The sequence below is a fragment of the Malaclemys terrapin genome, chromosome 5 (genome assembly GCF_027887155.1).
Source record: "Malaclemys terrapin pileata isolate rMalTer1 chromosome 5, rMalTer1.hap1, whole genome shotgun sequence".
Classification (NCBI taxonomy): Eukaryota; Metazoa; Chordata; order Testudines; family Emydidae; genus Malaclemys; species Malaclemys terrapin.
Genome location: NC_071509.1, coordinates 131,638,202 through 131,658,702, shown reverse-complemented (window position 1 = coordinate 131,658,702; position 20,501 = coordinate 131,638,202). Strand labels below are relative to the sequence as shown.

At 41.7% G+C, this 20,501-nt stretch overlaps 1 protein-coding gene across 6 annotated transcripts in view; it reads right to left on the bottom strand.

Annotated features, from left to right (window-relative positions):
* Positions 1–20,501, bottom strand: part of SLC4A4 (solute carrier family 4 member 4) — a 251,234-nt gene that overhangs the window by 60,908 nt on the left and 169,825 nt on the right. For all 6 annotated transcript variants that reach the window (XM_054029025.1, XM_054029029.1, XM_054029024.1 and 3 more), the window contains 4 exons: positions 14,973–15,060; positions 13,106–13,260; positions 12,204–12,317; positions 10,346–10,520 (listed from right to left, as the gene is read on the bottom strand). In XM_054029025.1, coding sequence (XP_053885000.1) covers positions 10,346–10,520; positions 12,204–12,317; positions 13,106–13,260; positions 14,973–15,060 — 532 coding nt within the window. The remainder of the gene's footprint in view (positions 1–10,345; positions 10,521–12,203; positions 12,318–13,105; positions 13,261–14,972; positions 15,061–20,501) is intronic.

The following is a 20,501-nucleotide window of genomic DNA, read 5'->3' as shown; positions in this document are numbered from 1 at the left end:
TATCACATCCATCATCAATGATAGTTAATCTGCAATGTGTACTGACATTACTTAAAATGTGTCACTCCCCACAGGTGTAAAGTTGGCTCAGTGTAACTGGTGATTTCCCAAACTGTATTTCAATTGAGAAATTTATTGCTATCATCAACACTTTTAAATGTTTTGCCAAGTTTTATCCATTACATTTTACACCCAATAGTAATGATGTGTCTGGAAGGGGTTTTTACACACGACCGTTTGATCTGTGGCCATGTCTACACTGAAAATAGCCCACTCTTCAATGGTGGGAATGTTAATGTAGTCCAGCTGTCGTTTCATCCCGCTCCGAGAACCCGGCAGCAAGAACACCACCACGAGCACTAGAGGAGCTGTGCTCGTACCACAGCAGCTTTGGGAACGTTTTCAGAAAAAGCTCAGTTCAGGCACCCGGCCTGTTGTAGTCCTGTTCTCTATCATTAATGGCTCTTTTCATTTATTCTTAAAAACCGTGTCCACACTGAAAGCAGAGCCATGTTAGGCAGGACTGAACTGAAGTTTAGACAGGTTGCTAGAAGGTTCTAGCAAGGTTTCTCTGGTTAATATTACGATAGTGCCTACAGGCTGCAGCCATGTTCCAGGCCTCGTTGTGCAAACACCCAGTAAGAGACAGTCCCTGCTCTGAAGAGTGTACAGTCTAAACAGACCACGCAGATAAACGGTAGAGGAAAGGAAGTATTATTATCTGCATGTCATAGATGGAGAACTGAGGCACAAAAGGATTAAGTGTCTTGCCCAAGGTCAGGCATGATGTCTGTGGCATAACCAGGACTTGAGTCCAGATCCTCTGAGTCCCAGTTTAGTGCCTTAAACACAAGACCATCACTCCTCTCCACATCACAGAGCATGGTTCTACACCCACTGTGGAGAAGGCCTTGATTTACTTCCTACTTTCCCTTTTCATCCTCCTCAATGCTTCCTTTTCATAGTTTAGAGGGTAGTTAGTGCACACTTCAAAGGCTATCGCTTGTGCCATAGGCTAACCGGCTCATAACCTCACTACCATGGAGAGGGAGGAACCACACTGCACTGATGAAACAGCCCTAACACAGCTGAACAAAAACTTCCCTGCACCAACGGGTTACAGACGATATCTTCCATTTGGAATCAGCTCGCTCTGACATGGGTTTTTTCCTTCTTGGATCAACACAGAGACCTTTGACTTATTATAGAGTCCGCTTTTACAGACCATTTTTTATTTTATTTCTGCACTCTGTTAAAAGGAGCTACAGTTTCCATTTTTGTGGATTACAGTTTTAAAATGGAGACATTTGATTTATTACAAACACTGCACTGGAAACTTTTAAAAAAAATCAGAAAAACTTCCAGGGCCCCTCATAAAAGAGCTATTTTGATATATTGCTCTTTAAACTGCAAAATAGAAATTCTGAAATATTCTCATGCCTGGAAGAGTCTTATTAAAATGTATACCTGAGTCATAAAGCAGTTCTGTTCTTTAGCTTTTATATTAACTCTGTAGAGCATGATGACATCTCTGCCCCTGCCCCCCCAAATAGCAGCCATGGTCTAGCTCCTGCAATTGGACTGTTCACATTAGTGGATCCAATTTCAGGATTAGGACCTGCTTGGTATGTCTCATTCATAGTTCCACTTTACAGTGTGGTTATACTCTGAGCACTAATTGTAAACACTGCATCATGGGACTTCACTTTTATTCCCTCAGAATGACTCCACAGATGGAATGTGTTCCGTTTCTAGGATATTTTTTAAAATGGTAAACTGTCCCAAGGATCATAAGTCAAGCCATGTTTTCTTCCCCCTCCCCCCCCCCCCCCTCACATCCTCAGGAACATTCTGCAATCACAGCTTGGGCCCTGATGCAGCAGAACACTTGTGCACATTTTGTCCCACTGACTAGGGGTAGACTTAAGGGGAGGATTTAAATGTGCTTAAGTGCTCTGCTGAATCAGGACCATAGTTCACAATTCTGTTAATGAGGCACATGCCAAAATATCATCAGGAGACATGGTGATGGTCCCGGGTCTTGTAATGAGTGGCTTGCAGACTGACCCTTGTTCCATGCATCTCAGGATGCAGGATGAATGTGCACCTGACGCCTCACAGGGGGCTGATCTCCTGAGTGCTGGTGTCAGAATATTTATACTTCAAATATTTTGTCAGAATTTTGAGGTGCGGTGGTGATGACAGAAGAAGGGGTGGGAATCTGTGCAAGCCCCCCCATCCCCCCAGTTTTGAACCAGTCCTACTGTGGAGTCAGAAGACAATATTTGAAGTAATTTTTCCTTCCATAAATATTACCATAGACTATTAAACCATTATTTTCCTGTGTAATGCAAAAATCACCATCCCCAAAATTAAAAACCAAGCTTTGTATAAGGTAACGCATCAATCTCTTTTCTGATGGTAATCATGCTTTAGTTGCCAAACACAGCATTACTTGGAATGTCTGAGCACCAAGAAAAGAGAGGTTTAGAGACGCAACAACATGATTTAAAGATAAAGGAAATTTAGGCTGGACATCAGGAAAACCTTCCTGAGAGTGAGAAACATTAGACTGTAGAACAGAATTGCAAAAGGGAGTAGTGGAAGCTCCATTGCTCCTGACACTTGGATATAGAAAATGTATTGTAGGAAACAATCCTTCCCTGCCTGGAGGATGGTTTAGATTATGTTCTTGGTCTTTTTCATCTTTAAATGCTAGTGGCAGGCATTAGTGGCTGCACTCTCTGACTTCATTATTGCCCAGTCTTGCAAGTTATTGTGGCTGTGAGCAATTCTACTGAAAAATTTATAGCAAAGCCTCCTTGAAAAGCAGACGGGCATTACAAGGGATCCTGGGAATTTATGAGTCTTTGTCCATTTTCTCTGAGCGGCTCATGAGAATGATACAGTTCCTCTCAACAGAAGGAATGGCATTTGTACAACTGACTTCTCTTCTCTCATTCAGCACTAATCACAAGAGCATCACAGCCCACGGCATGGATTCCAACGCATCTGGAATTTCTTTTCCTCCACATTCCTTAACATGGCTGTAATTAAGAATAGTGTGTTTTCTTAGAAACGAAAAACCTTGATGCAAGGTTCCAAAGAAAGATTGGCCATATCTGCTATTCCTTTCTGGCCAGCTCCCTGAGTCAAATGCTACAAGCTGTGATGATAAACACTGATTCTGAATATCAGGCCCCGTGATATTATTTAACTATCCGCAAGAAACAAAAGCCATAAATTGTAACAATAGGCATGCCTCTCACTTCCTGAAACATAGTTTGTATAGGTGACAAACTACTGGAAAACTCTCAGGGCCAGATCCTCAACTGGTGAACATCAGCATAGCTCCACTGGAATCAACAACGCTACGGCAGTCGATGCCCCAGCTGACAGTCTGACCTAGTCTTGATGCCTGTAATAGGGAAATAAACTTGGAAAAAAGTCCTAACATTTGACAGATGGTTTCCTCTACTCCTCTTTTCAGGTAGCCCAGATGGAACCTCTCTCTTCTGAAGAATCAATTCCCACAGCAGTTTCTGACCCCATAACACATTTGGTTTTGATACTAAAAGGTATTGCTCATGCTCAAAGGTTTCTTACTGACAATAAAGCTTCCAAATATTTACTCAAAGTGGCCCAGGGCCTTACTGACATCTGCTCAATTAGATCTGCACTTTCTGAGAAGTAAATGAACCTGTAGCCACCTCAAAAACTTTAAAAGTTTTAGGGGGGGTATTCAAAAGCACTCATATGTTGGCCTGGACTTTCACCCACAGAAGTCAATGACCATCCACTTTAGGAGGACCAACGTTGGGCCAGGGATTCGTGCTTTTGAAAAATCACCCCCATGGTAATTCAAGAAGCTTTCAGCACAGAGAATGCTCCACTATGCCTCTGCATTCCAAAGGAGCCAAGGGAAGTGGAAGGTGGCATTTTGCTTCATGTGGAATCCTACGATTTGACCAGTGGATGCACCACTCTTTTCAAATAATGGCACGGCCTGCAGGTTACACTGCTCTACAGCCAAAAACGCTTCTGAAATAAATGTAGTCAAACTTTACTAATTCTGGGTCACTGAGAACGAAAATGATGCTTAAAATTGTTGATTGGCTCTAGTTTTCAAGATATGATATTGGGTCAGTATATATGACCCTTGACTTGGGAATGGCGGAGGATAAGTGAGTTATAAAGGGAAGGGATCTCAATTTAAACCAGAAATTACTAAAATACATCTTTAACTGGATCTATGAATAAATCTATGACTGGGTTTGGACGTACTTGCTTTTTAGGCAAAACAATGAATGATGCATCATCCATGACTTCTAGGAATAACATGATGCAATTCATATCGTGTATGATGCAATACCAGCTTCAGATTGCAATCATAACGAAGCTTACATCACTCTGCTGAACAAATTGCCCTATATCAGCTCTAGAAATCATACAGTGTCATGCTCTCTTATTTGTCAGTGTTTGATTTTGCAAAGGGACACATTTCTGTTTAGCCAAAGTGAGCAGAGATGCCTCGTACTTGTGTGAACAGTGCAGATAACTTCTGCTATGTTTGTGGTGAAGTGACTTTTGCATCACAAAAGCGCAGTATAACCACTATGGTTAAGAAAGCCTATCGCCTTTATTTTGGCTGCAAAATTGGAGATCAGGACAAGCGGTGGGCCCCACACATATGTTGCAACACTTGTGCAACAAATCTTTGCCCGTGGTTGAACAGGAAAAGGAAATCTATGCCTTTTGCAGTGCCAATGATTTGGAGAGAGCCAACAGATCATACCAGCAATTGTTACTTCTGCATAGTCCCTCCAGTTGGAAAGAAAGATTGGCCACTCCGACAGTCATTGGAGCCTGGGAGGAAAAGTGTTCAGCATCCACCACTGGTTGAATCAAAGAAGATTTTGTTACCACCCTTACACATCAAACTGGGTCTGATGAAGAACTTTGTCAAGGCCATTGACAAAACACAAGCAGCTTTCAAGTACCTTCATGGAAAATTTCTAAGTGAAGCTAAGATAAAGGAAGGTGTCTTTTGTTGGTCCTCAGATTCGTGAACTTCTTCGAGATGATGCATTTGACCATGCACTGCGTGGCAAGGAAAAGACGGCATGGAAAGCCTTCCAGTTAGTGGCAATAAATTTTCTCGGAAACAACAAGGCAGACAACTACAGGTTGTTGGTGGAAAACCTCCTCAAGGCATACAAAAGCCTTGGTTGCAACATGTCACTAAAGATACATTTTTTGCACTCTCATCTAGATTTTTTTCCACCGAACTGCAGAGCAGTGAGCGACGAGCACGGCGAGCGATTTCACCAGGACATTGCAACAATGGAGAAACGCTATCAGGGCAAATGGAGCCCATCAACGCTTGCAGACTATTGCTGGACAGTGACAAGAGATGCTCCATTTAATGAATACAAGAGACAAGCCAAGAAGCGCCGAGTAGACACTCAATAGGACTAAACTATGTACATAATAGTTTTTTGCCTTTTGTTTCATAATAAATTTTATTTATATAACCCTTTTGCTGATTTTTAAAGTGTTACATAAACAGGACAGGTGAAATATCATGTAAAGCAACCATAAACACATGAAAAGACCTAGGTTTACAATTTATGATTAAAACTCTACCATCTACACAATATACATAGACATAAAATGTAAAAACTTAAATATCTTAGAAACAGTAGCCAATCAGTTGTTTTAATTGACATATTTGAATTCAGCACATCAAAATACATAATAAATAGCACATTTTATCTCCGAAGCAGACGACTTCTCAAAAATTGTAGACCAGTGTTATCTAAAGTGTGAGCAGGTGGTGACAGACTGCTTTGGGATGTCTGCCGAGACTCTCTAGTACTTGATCCACCAATGCATGATGCCCAGGCAGATTTGGGCAGCTTTGGTTTATTGGAATAATGTTTTTTTGTGGAACAATCTCAGTAATTAAATACCTCTACTAAAGGTATCACCAACCCAGGCTGCTGTGCACAGTACATACAACATCCCTTGCAGTGTCAGTGCTTCATTTCTGCAGTACAAAAGGCATTTGTCTGGGAAAGCCCTGAGTGCATTAAAATGCGTGCATAGGGAGTGGCTGAAAGATTGACTGGAGAATGATCCAATCAGATGTTGAGCAGCTCAGAGGGTCAGAGCACCGTGAAAGTGCGTTACTCACTGAGCAGTAACAGAGTTGGAAAGAGCAATCTCAGGCCGTTTTCCCATATGGTTCACTTCTATAACTCAGGAAGATTGTGGTGAGGATGCTCTAATTCAAAGCAGAAACCATCCGCTCCCTTCTTGCTTCCCTGAACCAAAACCAGCTGTGGCTTCCGTTGTCCTTTTCTGTTTTGGTGAGCTTCCCAGCCGCTCATTTAGACAGAAGTAATCTCCAAGTATACAGAGACAGGCAAGCATGGATCTCAGACAACTCCTTGGCCTGTGTGGTGCTGCTCAAGGGCATCTGCAAAGCAGGGACAGCCCAGAGAATGAACCTAGTTTCTGAAGAGATAAGAGGTTGTATATTGACTTTGCCCCATGCAAGTGTTGGTGTCAATCTGCTCTTCCATGCACTAGCAGAGTCCTCGCTGGATGGGGAAAGAAGATGGAGAAAGTGAACTGTCATACTTTGGGGACATATTCTCCAACAGAACGACCCAAAGAAACTTATAAAAACAAGTGTTCAGATTGCTTCTATTTCTCTTCTCCAACTCCAGGCTGACAGCAAGACAGAATTCTGGCAGAATGAAGTAAGATTGCAGACTTTTTCCCATTCAGTTTGCATGCTGGAAATCAAGCCAGCAATGACACCATCTAGAGATGTTAAACTTAGCATTGTGTACAGTAGCTAGGAATTTCATACAAATCCATGGAAGGGATCCTGGTCTTCTGAGTTTTGCCAGTACTCACTCAGGATAACTTGGGGAAATCTATTAAAGGCAGAGAACACTTGGAGAAGTGAATTAAACTTCGGATATCGGAGGCTGTGTCCACACTAGCAATTTTCTAAAAATACTCCAACAGCATATGAACCCTGGTGCGATTTCGCTGGTGGCAGTATTAGTGTAGAGAGGTAGCTGGTGTTAATACCACCATGTTGTCCAATCCTGTTCCGAGTAATGATTGTTAAACGCACTAGTTTCCCACCATATGTAGGAGTGCAGTGGTGAGAGGTTTTTAAAAAGTGCCAGCATAAACAAGAACACACCACACATTGATGGTGATCTCCCAGCTCTGGAAGATGTAAGGGTGAAAGAGGTATTTGAAAGACAAGCAAACAAATGAGAGAAAGCATCACAGGACTCAGTCCTGGTTTCTCTCTGCTTCTCCTGGAATTCTGTCATAAGATGCTCCATTTTATTTATATTTGCCACAGAACTGCTGTGTTACTAAACCAGTATTTTTAAATGCAGGATGCTAGCGCGTTCCTTTTTCAAAACTAGAAGTAAATCATTTCGCACTGAAAAGTGCAATCTGGTAGATAGTGCCTTTCTCTGGGCATCTTCTTTGTCACAGCTAGATTAGGCATAACACAAAGCAAGCAATAAACTAGTGCACCGAAGTCTCTTTTCTTCCCTCTTTGTCCTTCTTCACGCCGCCTCTCGTGCCCAATCATGACTTTAGATTCTCAGAGACACTTGTGAGAAACAAGACTGTCATGTTCATCAAACAAATTCCAGACTAAATCAGAGGAGGGCAGCACGCTCAGATATAAAGAAGATTCACAAGGTTCCTGAAAGAATAACATTAGCCCAGCCTGCAAGATGTTAAACAAAATGTGTTTATTCATCGTTCTCTGCACCTGGCAGCCTCAATATCATGAAAGATAACAAAGGGATCCTACTGGAGAATAAAGATGATCAACTTTTCTTTTGGAAACTTCCCGCATTTGATCACTGCTTTGTTTCAATGTCTCACAGACTGGGCCCCAGGTGGCATAAAGTCTCCCAGGGAAAAGGCAGAGGCAGCAAAAAATGGCCACACACTCTGCACGTGGACAGAGTAGGCCCAAAGGCGGAGAGCAAAGTGTGGGATGGGAGAATGGCCAGGGGAGCCAATTCGATGCATCTCCTCAGCAGCTCCCACATATGGGTCTTCTATGAAGGCTTTAGAGATGCCCTTCTGTTGATGGAAACCTCAGAGCAGAGCGGCAGTGGAAATAACTCTCTGCCCCAGACCCAATCAGACCTGACACTGAGAAGTTATTACCCAGTTACCAAAATTCATTGTGAAAGCACAATAAACTTACCCAAAGTATCACAACCTTACATCAGTAGCAGTCCTCAAAGGATGGACAGAACACAGTTATTGCTGCTGTTGTTTTGCTTACCCAAAATGTTATTTTTTTATTTGCTAAAGGAATGGTAAATCTAGGAGTTGTCCAGAATCTATCTGTAATGAACATGCGACAGGTAAGAGGGTTTTTTTAATATGTAATGGTCATTAGCATTTTCCATCAAGAACCTTCATTGTGGATTTCTGAATTTTGTAGCGTTTAAGTTTTGCTAATGCACTTTTTGTTCCTTGGGTAAAAAGTTAAGCATTAACCTCAAAGGTTTTTTGCCTGAGTTAAATAAATGTCTGTGCTGATATTCTTCTCCGGTGCATTAAACACTCTGGGGAATCAGCATCCCTTTTACAGGAAATTTCACCTTCTTCTGGAGTAGAGCATATGCCACAGGATCACTGCTCAGCAATTGTAGAGAGATGATCATTGGTGGTTGTGGGTCCCTCTCTTCTATATCTATTTTCTCTTATCAATTTACCCTATGGGCCGGCGGTGGAGATGAGCTTTTGAGATTAGTCAGATTTGTATGAAGAAAGGAAGTTTGATGTTCTTCCATCTGAAGAAGTGAGGTTTATTACCCACGAAAGCTTATGCCCAAATAAATCTGTTAGTCTTTAAGGTGCCACCAGACTCCTTGTTGTTTTTGTGGATACAGACTAACACGGCTATCCCCTGATACTTGATCTTCTACAGGCTGCTGTATTTTATTTGGTTCTGTAATTTATGGCAGGGGAGTCTAGAACCTTGGCTAGGCACCTCTTGGTATTTGTTTGTTTTTAAATAAATCTAAGTAAATAAATAAATTCATTACTGCTATTGTAAATTTAATTATTGTTAGGGCAATCAGAGCTGCTCAATGGGCATTATTCAATTGCAATTGAATCTAAATAAATAAATAAAATAAATATTTGTGGGTTTTCAATTTTAAAAAGGCCAAAGGAAAATTAAACACAGTTGAAATGTAAGTACACTTAGGTCTAAGATAAGCAATAGACAGTAATGTTAACGTAGAATTATTTTTGTTTTTATTTTTGTTATATATAAGCCATATATATATAACAAAAATAAAAACAAAAATAATTCTACGTTAACATTACTGTCTATTGCTTATCTTAGACCTAAGTGTACTTACATTTCAACTGTGTTTAATTTTCCTTTGGCCTTTTTAAAATTGAAAACCCACAAATATTTATTTTAATATTATATTATATTAATTATCAAGCCACATCCTGACATTATCACTTTAATCCTTACTCATACAAAACTCCCACTGACTTCAATGGAAAACTGCCTGAGTATGCAGTAAAAGCATCATAGAATCATAGAATATCAGGATTAGAAGGGACTTCAGGAGGTCATCTAGTCCAACCCCCTGCTCAAAGCAGGACCAATCCAGACAGATTTTTGCTCCAGATCCCTAAATAGCCCCCTCAAGGATTGAACTCACAACCCTGGGTTTAGCAGGCCAATGCTCAAACCACTGAGCATAAGGATTTGACCCTTTTTTTTTTTTATTATAAAGTTAATCATTCTTACATTTTGTCTGTAGTGTCTGTCTCAAAACACGTTTTAAATGATTCCTCAGTCTACCTCCTTATCCCTTCTGTTCCTGGTGGACAACCACACAGCAGTGTTTTTTTGAGACAGACAGAAGACCCAACAAAGTTAAGCATCAGGCAGAACATGCCCTGTTAAGCTCTGATGACATGAAAAGTGTGAATCAGAATTAATACACCTAGTTCAAATTAAATAATGCACAAAAGCAGTTAGCACACTTGAAGAGCACCAGTAATTTTGATACAAAAATGGCCTCCCCTCTTTTTCTTGCCTATTGCTCGAACACAATTTAATATAACTGCATCTGCAACTGCTAAAAGAACAGAAGTACAATAACAGGCACAGAAGTGAGGGCAATTTTAGTTAGAGCAGCAGGATAAATCTTGTGCTAAGTAAGCACTCTTTATACATGGCCCATCTGCTTTCCTGAAATGAGGAAAATTGGGCCTATATTGTTTGTATGAGTTCGAAATGATTTCTAACCTGCATGTTGTCTGTAGCGTCACCAAGCAGACCTCCAAAAGTGATAGCATTGGTCACTGTGGCCAGGTAGATGAAGAGAATGGCTGAAAGAGCTTGGATATTTAAAGCATCATAGAAGTCACTGGCGAAGAAAGGTATTTTCCTCTTTATGTCTTTGACTAAACCACCACAAAATCTGAGGAAATAAGATTAGGCAAGAGAAAAAGGTGAAAAAAAACAGTCTTACAATAACATTTACCATGATGAGGAACTAATCAGGGACATCATCAAAAACGAGGGGCTATGCAATCCGAAAGGATATGGGTCATTGCAGTTATTTCTACACAAGGCATAAATCGATGGGTGTTTAAGTCAGATAACTGCTAAATGGAAAATGCTTCAGAATATTCACCAGAAGTAGAATTGGGAGTAAAACGGTAAAAGGGGATCACAAGTCCAATGGCTCCTCCTTGATTTGGAGGGCAAGGGAAACTCAAGCAATAGGAAGCACATTCTTTTTAAATAATCAGGAACGGAATAGAATTTGGTTTGTATAAGTTTCCGGTGGGCATTGTACAGAGGACAAGGTAAGTAACTTCACACTACATGAGTGACTTTGGTATCGATGCCCATCGGCATCAATCACCCACTGTCAGCATGAGAAACACAAATCTCACTTCTTATCCTCTCACATATAGTCCACCAACACCACAACCTCATTGGAATAATTGCATTTGACCCATCTACCTTCCAAACTATTTACGGATTGGAAGATAACAAATCTGTAACATTCTCAGGCGATTCAGACACAGCACATTAAAGAGATATGATGATAGACAGGCACACAGGATTACTGTTATGGTTCTTTATGACAACATGAATTTCTTGCCTTTCTTAGAAGGAACATTAACTCTAACTTGTAATTGCAGGCTTTCAGCTTTATTTTTTTTTTAATACCTGCAAACATTCTAATAATGTTTTAACTGATATCTGACTTATAACCTTAACTTTATATCTCAGCAAAGTTTTATATTTGGGAATAGTCTTAGGATCTCAAAGCACTTTATAAAGCACCATGTTACTAAGAAATAGTAGTAGCCTGGAACCATCATCTCAAAAACTGAGGAATGTTACTTCAGCTTCCCATCCAGTCTGACAGTCTAGTGAGTGGGAAAAGAGAATAGTTTTAGATGTCTCCCTGAGCTACACATCTCAATTACAGTAGAACACTACACTGAGTGAGTTGCTGAACTGAACCAGGCCTAATTCTACATTCTGTTACAATAGATTGATACCAGCATAACTCCATCGAAACCAATGGAGTTCACTGGCATGAAACCGAAGTAACAGAACAGGGAATCCGGCCTCATGTGACATTATCTTCTCTGTTTCTGTTCTATTAAATCTCTCTTTTGGGCTCTTCTACATTGCAATGGGAATGTCAGGAAACAGGATCTTTCTTTTATTGACAATTGATGGCTTTGAACATTTATTTTATAAACTTGTGATAGCTTCAAACAGCCAAAACATTTCCACAAATATGAATGGAAAAGAATCATTATTTAGGATGTACGCACTTCATAACGATCAGCGTAATTTCACACATTCATAGGCCAAGCATTTCACAAGTGACTAGCAATTTGGGGGTTCTCATTGTTTGAGTCTCCAATCTAAGACACCTTGAAGGGATCTGAGTTACAGAGGGCTGGTGCTTGGGATACTTTAAAAGTTCTCAAGCTGGGCACCCAAAAATCACAGGTCACTTCTGAAAATGGTAGCCATATGCATAGCAGGTGAGAGCAATATTATAAGATGCAAAGTAAAAGGGGCTAAAAGGGCAAACCATCATGCTAAACAAATCAGAGAATTCATCACTGACCTGCCAGTTCGTTGTAGTTCTTCAGTGTCACCGTGACCCCCACCTCCATGGCCCCCATCATGAGGCGTGTCTCCATTCATCTGTATGTTCTCCGCACCCGAATACATGTTTTTCCTATGCAGAAAGACAAGTCACACTGAGGATTCACTATGTTCCACACTATAGGACAAAAATCTATACCCAGCTCCATCACACAAGCCTTATATGTCATGTCCTTTTTGAAGTGGTGGCACATAAAACAACACAGAATGCTCCTGCTATACAAGCAGCCAGACTGGCATGCTGCAGATAAGGGATTAACTCATTGCATACTGGAAGTTGTAAAATAAAATTCAATATTGAGCTTAACTACAGTTACAAATGGCTTGCTGTATTAGGACACACAGATTCTCCCAAAAAAGTGCTGGTACAAGCACAGTGCTGCAGGGACATTCCGCACAGGGTTATTAGCAAAGACCTGAAATCATAGCGTAACTCAACATTCTCAGACACTGCTTTCAGGCACATTCTCTTCTACCGTCTCATGTAGAAAATTCAATGCTAAGGGGAAAAAATGACAACTCCTCTGCTCCCTTCCCATCCCTCCCCTGCCACTGCACTGTTTGCACTTGCAACCCTCATTCACCTGCTTTCGTTCCTCAAGCTCGGAGAGTAAATGCTGTGGATCCAACTTACGTGGCCAAGCATGTTTTCCTCAAGATACTCAACCCCAGTTGCCCTGCACTCTCATATAACTGAGAACAGGAATCAGCCCTGCCTACATAAACATCTCTTGCTTTAATGTAACACATGTTCTTGGGTTCAACTTATCGCACTCCCTTCATCTTCTCTAGTTAACACGCCGGCCCAGGATATCCTACTCTGTTGTTACTGACATGAGCCCTGCTACTCCCTGCTGTTACCTTTTATCAGAAGATGGGAGAGATTTGGGGGGCTCTATCCTGATGGCAGGGTCCCACTCCCCAGGTGGAAGCACTATGACTTCATCCAGAAACTCATCGATTCCAGCTATCAGGTCCTGCCTGTCTTTGGCTTTATAGGCAATGTCATGGAACACCTGCAGGAGAAGCAAAAATCTCAATGCAGCAAGAGTTTTACTATTTTCTACAGCCAAGACTTACAACAGATCTTTCAGAATAGCTTTAATACACTCAATACACTAGAAAAAAAAATATCAGTGGTGCTTGGGCCAATCAGATATGGCCCAGAGCAAAGCTGGCCAATGTTTTTTGAACAAAAAGACTTTAAAACAAAAATGGCCTTTAAAAAAAAAAAAAAGCCCCCCCCACCACCAAAAAACGCGACTTTCTTGACATGCTTTGTTTTTAACAACATTTTTATGAAAAATGTTAGCAACATTTTTCATTTGCCACAAACCCAGTTTTCAGTAGCCAAAAAGTTTCAACAGATTTCAGTAATGCTTTGTGTCGGGTCGGGGAAAAAGTCACCCAATTTTAAAAAGTCAAAAAACCAAAAAAAAAAAAAAAAAAAAAAAAAAAGGGGGGGGGGGGGGAGGCAGTTCTGAACCCTATGAAACAGAAACAACTTCAACATTTTATTCAGCATTTTTAATGAAATGTCTTCTGGCTACCTCTACTGATAGAGTGAGAGAGTTTAAGACCAGAGAGACCACCAGATCACCTAGACTGATCTCCTGTATACCACAGGCCACCAATACCACCCAGCATCCACACACTAAACCCAGCCATCGAAACTAGACCAGACTATTACAGCCCACAGGACACTAAACTACTGTGGGCCATAGGCAGAGAATAGAAGGGACTGAGGTGCACCAGTGTCAAAGGTCTCTGCAACACAGGGAAATAATTTAGTGGGCCAACTGGAAGTAAACGAGTGAGGCTGAAGCCAGTGGTTAAAGAGAGACAAAAGAATACTAAGATTTATTTTCATAAACATATTTTGAACCTTTCAGAATGACAATTCAGGTGGGGGGGGGGAGATCAGCATATGGAAGTACTTGAAAACTAGTGGACTTTAAAGAGGCATTGGAGGAATGAGACAGGGCACTTGGTGCATGGGAAATTAGGAGACTGTTCTGAGCACAGGGCGGAATATAATAAAAGACAGAGTTTGAAGTGGGTGAATGAAACCAAGGGAATTGTCAGAGAACAAAGGAGCACAAGAAGAAAGAGAAAATGCTAAGATGTTGGTGATACAGTTGTGCAGAGCCCAAGAGACACTGAGAAGAAGCATGTTTAACTTAATGTAGATAGCATCATGTCACATTATTGGTGTGTATTATTAGAAAGTAATTACTAGGTACAAAGGGGTAATGTACAATTATTAGTTAAAGCAGTGCTCTGGGACACAGAGCAACACATGGTGGGTGTAAGTATTTCGACAATAAAATGCACTGTCAGAGTTGCTGTGGGGTACCTGTGATCTTGGAATGTGAATAAAAAAAATCAGTTTATAAATTAACTCTAATGTATTTGAAAGAATTACAGATTACAGGGAAAGATGCAGGAAAGAAACACGTTCTAGTTCTACACATTTACAGAAGTGTGGCGGCAGATTAAATAATTAAGAAAAGGAATTTAAAGATAATCAGAATTTGATATCTCAGCTGTACATAAAGTCAGCACTCATGGAGCCATCACCCAGTTTGCCATACAAAGCAGCCTTGTGTACGGTACTGATCTGTGGACCCCAAAAAGTTACTATACAGCAAAAGAAGAGGATGGCTACCATCTAGGTTGATGAAACAACAACAGAAAACAATTGGACATTGTATGCAAAGATGCCTACCTCATCAGACATCAAAGTGGCAATGGATCGACCAATCTCATGGTAGGACTTCGCTTTTCCCTTCGGACCCAGCAAAATGAATAGGAATCTGACCAAAAACAAATGGATCGTTACCATCCAGGATAGCAAACTGTATCATTTACTCATTGTACCATAAATTCATATACAATCAATAAACGGCGTGAACACAGAGATTCATCTTAACAAGGATCATACTGTAGTAGTTAGAGATGCAATCCATTCCACTTCCCTGTAAAACACACAGGATAGAATCAGATATTAAGAGTGAGATTTTCAAAAGCAATCAGCATTGACCTAACTGCTCCCATTGAAGTCAGTGGTAAAACTCTCATTGACTTCAATGGGACCAGATTTAGGCCAGCACTGGGCATGTTTGAAGACCTCACTCTAAACCCACAACGCAGTTGTATTTCATCAAAAAAACAAGGTGAATCTTGTTTCAATTTACAGTAAATTCAGGTAAAAGTTGCACAAAATATGAGGAATCTAGGAAAATTTGCAAAATGCATTATTTTAAGCTTGGGTTTTCAGAATTGCAGAGTCACCACTGCTCCCACTGATTTCAACGGGAGCTCAGCCCCCTTCATAGTCACACCATTGGCCCATAGGAGGAATGAGACTAGGCCTTTGTGTCAACAGCATAACTAGTGTGTGTCTTCCTCTGAGATTCACACCCTTCACTTAATCAAAACTTGCTAACCTAGCAAATTAGGGGATCAAATTCTTCCTTCAGTTATGTGATCCTCGGAGTCTTTCCTCGAAAGACCTAGGTCACCACTACACACAGACACCTTGGCTCAGATATCAATCAGGTTTCTTTGTATTTTCTTCATCAAACCAGTGCTGTGATGTTGCTACACAGAGGGGTCTAGCAACCAGCAGCAACCCCTGCAACCTAATTCATGAGCCAGGTGCAGGCAGCTGCTAAAATGTAATGCTCCTCAAATGCTCAGAGACCAGGAACATGTACTGATCACGTGCAGATGCTGTCCAAGTGTGATATAGCCTAGAGGTTCCCAAACTGGGCTCTGCAGATCCCCGGAAGTCTGGAAAGCCCTTTCTAATGGTCTGGCTGGTCACATAGTGCTGGCCCCTTTTTATTTCCAGCTGCTAAATTCCCTTAGAAGGACAGCTACATTAAATACTTTGCCAACATTATTCCTATTCCTAACTAATCCGGTCAATGATGGGTGTCGTTGCTGCAATGGCTGGGGAAGGGATGTAAAGAGTGTCCCTTAATTTGTGTGACCCAAGCAAGGCAGAGTTCTAGCCCCTGTGCTCCGGGAGGGGTGCAGGGACTGCTCACTCCCTTATCCCTCAGAGCTCCCCCGTGCTCCCAAAAAGGGTGGGACCGCGACTCTCCTCATCCATCAGCCAGCAAAACAGACCGGCCTCCTGAGGTCACCTTAGGAGAGCAGCAGGCATCCAGGCGAGCTAGAAGGGCAGTGGGAGGGGGGGGAAGGGGAGTGCATTTGTGATGGGAAGAAAGTGTTTTAATTTCTTAAATTGTTTATTAAAAACAATATCCTTGAAAACATCTAATATTTCCTTTCTAGAGCCATCAATCCCACAGAGCTCAAACACACTGCACTGCATTTGCTTATCAGTGCTTCTCTGGGGATGAAGTATCTGTAGGATTCAGCATCCAGGACAGCTACTCATGTGTGAAGGAAAACTATTCTTTTAAATCAGCCTTTAGCTCTTAATAATTTAGCTAAACTGATTGAGCCTGGCATGCCTTGTGTTCCTGGTGGGGATACACAACACAGCCTTGCTGATAGTAAATCCTCCATAGCCACTGTTCATGGCAGATATTCATGTAAGTGGATTATATTTATAACTTACACATACTGCAGGGATCACTAAGCCTTAATCCTTTATTTGTTACCTGTTAGACAACAATTACTTATTACTATGTACACACTTACTTGATAATATCTTCAATATGAAATCATTGCTCTTTACCGTCTCTGCCTTTGCTTCTAATCACTGCTCGTGTATTTTGAATGGGAGAGAGTAGCATTCAGCAAGCTCAGGCTGCCAAAGCGGAGGTGCTAACCAGTACAACCTGCTGACCTGTTATCTAGGTCTTGTGGCCATATTTTTATTTTTAAAAGGTGCCAGACTAACAGCTGCCTATCCACGAACAGCCCCAGTCCGGGCAGCAGGAATGCCAGCTTCCTACATTCACCCTGCCCTGTAGCTCACCCATGAATGATCTGGGTCACAGCTGAGCCATGGAAGGGTAGTTCAATCCCCAGGCCCGACCACTGGCTGAGAAAAATGCCCATTCATTTTGATGGCAGTTTTGTGATATGGCCACCTGTTTCACGGGAACTGATTTGAGACAATGCAGGCCAGACAACGCCAATCTGGCATCCAATGCAATATTGATATGAAAGATGCTGTTATCCAGTTACCAATCCACTCCCTTAGATCGTGGCAACAGAAGACAAGACAGGAGATCTGTTTTCTGTTTCAAGCAGATTATGTGCACTGTAAATCCAGCCTGTCTGGAAAAGGGTCCAAAGAAAGGCACCACAGCCATATTACTGCCCTGCTTTCTAGCAAGAGATTAAGGACCAAACTCAGCTTGGTGTAAATGGACACAATCCTCATCCATCTCAGTGGGAGTCAACTCCAGAGATTTTGGTGCCGAAATTAAACCCAGTTTGCTGGAGGGATACATGAGGGGTCAGGTGCCATGCCTGCTTATGCTAAAGAATGTGGACCGAAATCTCTACTAAATGGCATAAACAAGCATCAGAGCTCAATTTGGGGGGGAAATGTACTTGTGAGGTGTAGAAACCCCACACTGGGTTGAGGCATGAGTGAGCCACACCGTCCTAGGGCCAAGCCTGCCTGCAATCCCTGTGCGGTAGCTGCTAATCCAGGAGGCAGGGCACTCCATATACAAATAACCGTGGCAGAGCAGGAAGTATCACAGGGTGAAAGCCAGGGCTGCCCACACATGGGGACAACCCCTCTCCCTCCAAAGCAGGAAAAAGCCAACGCCGGGATTTCTCTAAGGGTTAAAGGCAGTTACTTCAGAAAAGGGTGGTGTTTTCTGGTTTGTTTCGCTGTTGCTATTTATCTTGTTCCCTTGATCAACAGAGTGATTGCACATGCCTCCTTAGCGGAAGGGAAAGGCCAGCTGGGTTAGTTTTCCCATCAGAAATGGATGGACGCTGGACTGGACACTGCTTGATGGCTGGGACGCTATTTGTTATTGATCTATGGGAGAAGGAAATGAAGACTCCAGACAGGTGAAGTCTTTTGTTTTTCCCTCCTTCACCACACATGATGATTCATTGTTTGGGCATCTTATCAACATGCCACCCAGCCGGTTGCTTCCCTGGTGTTATACAGAAGCAGAGACTGAGAAATGTAAACCCTTGTTGCCAAGAGTCAGGATTCCCCAGAGAATGCCCCAAAGCTGGAAAAGTTCCAGTGAGCCGCAGTAATTGGGACGAGGCTGATATCCTGAACAATGAGCAAGACACACAGATTGTGTCTTCACTTAAAAAAAAAAAAAAAAAAAAAAAAAATCAGACCAAAGAAAAGGATGATCTCGTTATTAACCAATTAACTGGGAGTCTGGAGATCAAGGCTCAACTGCCACAAGCTTCTTGTGTGACTTTGGACAAGTCACTAAATTTCAGTTGAGGTTTCAAGGCATAATAATGGTGCAGAATCACAGGTTCGACTATGCAGTTCTGTACTGATAAACCCCGCCCACATACCCTTAAAACTCCTCTCTTGGTGTTTCTTTACCTTCTCCCCCATCTTAATGCTGCAGATGGGGGAGAGCTCAAAGTAATCTGCAGAATTTTAGTCTAGAAGCTTCATTAAGACCCACCCAAGTCATTAGCATAAATGTGGTAAATAAGTGCTTGTGAAAGTGAGAAATTCCTAGCACTGTAGACTTAAAATTAATTATTAGAGACCAAAATGAGCAGAATAGACACAATTTTAAAAGCCTGGGAAATCCAATCTGTAATGGGCAGACACAGCACAGGGTGAAGGGCCGATGATGCCTCATGGAAAACTTTGAAAAACATTCTATTGCAAAACAGCTGTACTTACACTTCCTCATGTGGATTTCAATTCCCCCGTTCTTTAATGCCAACGATGGTAAGATGGCATAAGAACAGGGTCTTTGTTCAGTCAGAGCTCATGGGCTCTTGCTTCTTTCTTTTAAACAAAGATTCTGTTTTCATGTAAATATTCTGAGTAACGAAGCCTAGGCAGAGTGATTTTTAAATAGAAAAATCTTTCAAAGATTTCCATTAAGCATCAGCTGCTCTGTAACTAAACATTATTCTGAAATCAAAACCAAACAACAATTAGAAGCAATAAAAAAGGGACTACAGAGCCATCAGTCTGCCTGATACAGTCTAAATAACCCATACAGTAAAATGTGTTTGTTCTACAATTCCAAAGCAACATGAAGAAAAGGAATGAGGATGAAGGGGTGCACAGACTATTAGCCTTTCACCCTTTGGAGAGCTCAGTGCAAAGCTTACCTCTAAACCATAGGCTGTTGGTGCTTGCATCCTCCTCCTCAACAAATGCCGCCCCACCCCCTTGAAAAGTCACAGCTGATATGTTGTCCGTGGGAATCAAGATTCATTTGCTTTGAAAGTGGAAGCACCAAGATGTCTAACATACTTTTCTGAGTAGCCATGTTATGTCATCTTATTACTAGGAGCTTTTTCTTTTCCCTCACTTTCCCCCAGGTTATTTATGACCTTCTCTACTGGAGTCAGACCTCAGTTTATGCCCATATAGCAGGATCCAGCTCCCATCAAGTTCCTTGACGCAGGATGAGGCAGGATCCTTGATTGTAAACTCCTTGGGGTTTACACTTGTGTCTATGAAGCACTCAGCATATTTATGGATGCTCAAGAAAAATAGGCTAATTAATTAAGAGCATAAGAAGCAATGAGTGGGTCACCTGGTAAATAAATTTCCAATTGTAACACTACAAAATTATACAGACACCCCAAATAAACCGTCTCTCACAGTTCTACACCAACATTTTCAAATCTGGGAGTTTAAAATTAGGCTTCTGACTCCATGTTTAGCCCCTAAATAGAAGTGGGCTGATTTTTAGAGGCACTGAGCAGCTGCAGCTCCCACTGCAATCACCAACTGGTCTCAGGCTGCAGTAATCCGTACCCACACTTGAAGTCAGGGAGGGTACGTTTGCACAGCAATGTAAGCCCAGATAGGGTTACTTTGACTCTGGTCTGTGTACTGCAATATGGACACCAGTGCCCTAGGTTCGAGATGGGTCAGAAAATCCTTAACCTAAGGTTAAAACGCGAAGACGACGCTCAAGCCTGGGGTTCCCTGACACCTGTCAGCTGACTCGAGTTCCACTAACCCTAGGCTTACTTTGCTGTGTCAGCACAACTGCAGCCCAACTCCTCAAAAAAGGTTAGGCCACTTTATGTAGGAGACTAAATATGGCTTGAGGAGGTCTAAGTTTGAGCACCTACATTT